This window comes from Rosa chinensis, chromosome 1 (genome assembly GCF_002994745.2).
Source record: "Rosa chinensis cultivar Old Blush chromosome 1, RchiOBHm-V2, whole genome shotgun sequence".
Lineage (NCBI taxonomy): Eukaryota > Viridiplantae > Streptophyta > Magnoliopsida > Rosales > Rosaceae > Rosa > Rosa chinensis.
Window position 1 is genome coordinate 49,410,489 of NC_037088.1, and position 4,781 is coordinate 49,415,269.

The window sequence follows — 4,781 nt, forward strand, 5'->3', positions numbered from 1 at the left end:
TGCTTGGATAGAATTTACTAATTGGAAGATGGGCTAAATCCCCCAAAATCCTTGAAGTAAATTAGATTACTCGATATTTTTTTTTTTCTCAAATATATAATTAAGGTGAAGATGGACTGCTGCGGGTACTCCTAAACAGGATTTGGATATCTGGCTAATTACCAATCTCAATTAGCAAAAGAAAATTATTTCTACATATATCTGTATCTACTTTACTGTTGATGAAATCTCTTACAGACTTGGATCAAACTAATTGCATACATCACTAATGTATGTAAACTTCACTTCATCTAATTTTTACGAGCAATGCGATCAACAATGCATATGTTATAAGAAAATGAGATATAAATTATTCATGGATCACCATCTTCATTTTATTTTCTTTACCTTCTGTGATTATTGCGATACCAGTGCCCTTACAGCATATCTCCAAAACATGATTAGTTTTGTTTTGATTCTATCGGGAGTTCCAAACAAATTAGTACGTCTTTGATGCTTTTGTGACTTTGTCCCGAGTCAGATTTATGAATAGCGATATCTATCTTATCTACTAACTTTACCCAACAACATTTCCGCCCCACCCATAATTACCGCACTGTAAAAAGGAAAATGCTAGTATCAGATGCTACGCCACCTCATCATTTGGCCATATCGCAGCCGTATTTGCTGACTCAAATCTCAGACCCCACTAGGTCGTACACTCATCAAAACACTTTTCGGTTACTGTGGGGCCAAAAGTGTGTTTTCCACTTGCTCTAACGGCGTGCGTTTTACCCTAGTCAATTTGACGCACCACCTCTTCTTCATCTTAGCTCAACGACGTGGTGATTTTTAACCGTAAGTAAATGGCCATTGTCAAATTATCATATTACTATTACATAACCTAGCTTATGCTCGTTAACATTGTCCAAGGAGAAAACACTCATTCTTAAAGAATTCTCTACCCTCCCTACACTCCTATACAATAATTTTGCAAGTTTTAACCCTAAGATATCAACATGAGAGTATAGAAATTATACCTACCAATTTATAACACGGTTAGAAAAAAAAGTGCATTTCTAACTAAGTATGACCCACTAGATTTTATGATATAAACTTGATGTGTTATTTCTTTAACTGTATCAACTTTATGTATTATTATTTTCTTATTTTACCTTTCATGTCGGTAGGAAAAAAAACACATTTTATTTGTGCATCTTAAATTTTCACACATTTTTAACAACTATTTATTTATCAAAAATAGCAATTACAATCAAACAAGGCTAATTAGCCGCTTCTACAAATTATCTTAATAGCAATTAAACACGTTAACGCAAACCACGAACGATGCTCAGCTCGTTACTAACGACGACAATGAAATATTGAAAATTTCGTATTTGACATTTTTTTTTTTCGTGATTGTTCTAAAATACCTGAAATGACTGAACTAGCCTGAAACTTTTCTGTACTGTACTTTCCCACTTTGTTTTTAATCTTGGGGCGTGCGCGCATTAAATACTATTATTCCGGTTTGGACAACTATCATTTGAGGCAGCTAATCAGCTATCTCTCCGGGACACCAAACCCCACGTGAATAAACCAAACTCGCGAGGCCAAAATCGTCCAAAAAATCACAAAATCGAAAATATATACGAAGGGCCGAGAAAGCAACAGAAAAGTAAATAAATTTAAAAAATAAAAAAAACACCTTGATTATATATCTATCGAGTTCTGCGAGATCTGCAAACCCAACCTCCCCTCCCACCCTCTCCTTTGCCAGACAGCAAAAACCCACGACCAAGCTCCGCCAGAAAACCCCCATAAAACCCAGAATCCCATCGCACCATTTATAGGTCTTTCACTTCCAAACCCAATCGAATCTGTCTGCCCGCAGAGATTGTATTTATCGTTCGAAGACATGGTCAGGATCCGCAAGAACTTGAAGGTGTCGCCGCTCCAGTTCTTCCCCAACGTAGCTCCTGAGGACCTGCAGCCCCACATCTGCAAGCTGAACCAGTCTCCTTGGGATTCGAGCCCCTGCCCTTTCGACCTCCTCCTCGACTCGTCGCCGCTCCAGGTCAGTCTTCTCCCACCTCCCTCTTCTTCTTCTTCTCTCTCTGCAAAATTTCTAATTTCTCCGCAGATCTGCGGGGACCCAGCTCGCCGCTGCTCTCTATTCTTGAATTTTTATTGCTCCATCTGCATTTCCGCCACTAGGGTTTTTCTCTATTTCTTCATTTCTCGACACATTAGGGTTCGTAGTAAACCCTAAAATTTGAGGGCTTCAATCGAGTGTTCAGCTCCCGGTGGTGAATTAGGTTAATGGGTCTGCCTCATTTCTGATGCTGCTTGCTGGGTTTCTGTTTTATGGTTCATTGTAGTTCGAAGCTGGGGAGGGTTTTATCGGAAATGGGAGCTTGGGGGATTCTATTGCAGCTGTCGAGAGGTAACCCAGCTTCTCTATTCTTCGATTCAAATTTCTTTCTCCAATTTCACTGCTGTATTTCAAGTACTAGGGTTTTCAGTTTCTGTCGTTGTTTTTTTTTTTCTTTTCTTTATCGTCTATAATATTATTCGAAATTATCGCGGTCGACTGTGGGCTATCGCTTGAAACGTTGTGGACTTGTGGTTAATATAAAACGCAGCGTTGCGTCGCCGATGGATATCGACAAGGCAGAAATGGCGACCGGCGATGTGTTGGATAACGTCGACAGAGCAATTGTGAGGTGTCAGAAGAACGACGGCAGGAGCTGGCAATGCAAGAAGGAAGCGAAAGAAGGCTTCTTATTTTGTGACCATCATATCCGAAGGTCGTCCTATGGTAACAACAACGTTACTAGCAATGGCAATATTCTTCCCTCCAACTTTGTGGCTTCGAAGAAGGACACGGCGGCGGCCCCGGCCAAGACTCTAGCCGGAACCCGTCGTGCCAGACCCAAGGCAGTGAAGAAGGGGGCGTCGTCGGCGAACCCGTATGAGTTCTACTACTATTCGGGGTTCGGCCCAAAATGGGGCCGAAAGAGAGGCAAGAAAGGCGAGGTGGTGGTGGAGGAGGAGGAGGCCAATAATATTGAGTCAGCAGCTGGAAATGTTGCAACTTCTTGTAGTACTAGTAGTGCCAACACCGATCCCCAACCTTCTTCACCTCACAACGTTGGTAATGGGGATCAATTGGACTACATGGAAGACGACTTCGACGACGAGGATGGGAGCGACGAAGAAGGCGGCCCGAGGAGGATGAGGAGGCCGGTGAAGGCTCGATCCTTGATGTCCATAATTAATGTAAAAGCTCAAGAATAACAATGTGTCAAGATTGCTATTGTTCTTTTATCTGTTGGGTGTTAGGGTTAACATCTCGGGTGAAATTTTGTTGTACACATAGTCGTGTTTTGTGGAGGGTGAGGATAGTGGCTCCCCTCCTGAAGGACGACAGAGTTAGAGAGCTTTGTTAGCGTGTGAGTGTGAGTCGGATAGTGTTTGTGTGGGTTCAAGTTTAATTAATGCAAGGGCAATGTTGTAATTTCGAGCTTTAGATAGGTTCGGGTTCGGCGATGTGGTTGAATGAGATTTTTGTTTAGGAATATAAAGCTTTTTTTAAAATCCGGACTTTATTTTTTCCTTTTCGAAACTATCTCCATGCAAAGAGAATTTATTGGGCCCACACGTGTGCGCCACGTGGCGTTAGATAAAGAGCGGTCCATGTTCTGCGTCATGTTTTTCACATTTCGAAGAAAAATAATTTCTTTTACTAATTTGTAGGGATTTAAAATGAGGATAATGTTCGTTTCAAAAGAAAAGAAAAATAAGGATAATTTTTGTTTCAGAGTGAAACACACACTTTTCATTTTATAATCTACACTATATCTTTCATATTTTCGTACCTTAACATACATCACATGTTTACAATCAATACTACAAAAAGACAAAATTTAAGGTATTAAAGAAAAAAATATGGAGTATGGATTGTAAAATGGGAAGTGCGGATATCACTCCTCTTTTTGTTATTGGTTATGTTAGGCGGACAAGCTTCGAAGCAAAATCCTAGTTTCTAACATAAATTCACCAAAACAAACGTCTTATTTTCAATTTCAAAACATGGTAACTGTCAGATTGTTCGGCAAAACTTTAATTCATTCTCGATTCATAAGAAAGACGTTGATTAAGTGTATTATTTTTATTTTATTTTTTTCTTAGAAGAGAAACTTCATTCATGATGAATTCAGGATGAAATATTACAATGGGTAGGGTGTAAAAGTTATTCTGTCAAGAGTCAACATAAATGTGATAGAACAAAACTTTGCCCACACTATTTCAAACTGAAAGTCCATAGTCCATACTAACACAGTGTTGGAACCAAGAAGGCCCGAGTCTAAGCAACGTAAAGATTGACTAACAAATCTTCTTTTACAAGACGATGGGAAATTTTATTACCCTCCCGTCTTACAAATCGCAAATTACAAACTTGAAAAGTTTAACTAACAATTTTACTTCAACTAAACATAATAAGAAGCCAACACAGTTGTGGTAAATTCAACTAAACATAATTTCAATTTATAACCCATGCGCAGAAACAGCGGAACCATTACATCTCAACCCGTGTCCAGCTAAGAAGACTAACGAATCATACAACCTCACTTGTGCCAATACTAACTTGCCATCGCCGAGGGTCCACCCGACTAGTCCTTTGGTAGACCTAGTCCTCTAGTCCACCTGACTAGTCCTTTGATCGACCTAGTGAACACTCCAAGCAAGAATCACTCTACCCATCACTAACTTCAAGGGAATTTTGACTACGACCTCAC

At 39.8% G+C, this 4,781-nt stretch overlaps 1 protein-coding gene across 1 annotated transcript; it reads left to right on the forward strand.

The window, feature by feature from the left end:
- The first annotated feature begins 1,684 nt into the window (after positions 1–1,684).
- On the forward strand, positions 1,685–3,579 carry LOC112197587. The gene is made up of 3 exons (XM_024338324.2): positions 1,685–2,056; positions 2,361–2,425; positions 2,625–3,579. Exons 1-3 carry the CDS (start codon positions 1,898–1,900, stop codon positions 3,277–3,279), a joined length of 879 nt encoding a protein of 292 aa, XP_024194092.1. The 5' UTR covers positions 1,685–1,897; the 3' UTR covers positions 3,280–3,579.
- The last annotated feature ends 1,202 nt before the right edge of the window (positions 3,580–4,781 follow it).

Coding starts and splice junctions, on each gene's coding strand:
- LOC112197587 (XM_024338324.2), top strand. CDS start 1,898: ATGGTCAGGATCCGCAAGAACTTGAAGGTGTCGCCGCTCCAGTTCTTC. Junction 2,057..2,360: donor TCGACTCGTCGCCGCTCCAG/GTCAGTCTTCTC, acceptor GGTTCATTGTAG/TTCGAAGCTGGGGAGGGTTT. Junction 2,426..2,624: donor TCTATTGCAGCTGTCGAGAG/GTAACCCAGCTT, acceptor TATAAAACGCAG/CGTTGCGTCGCCGATGGATA.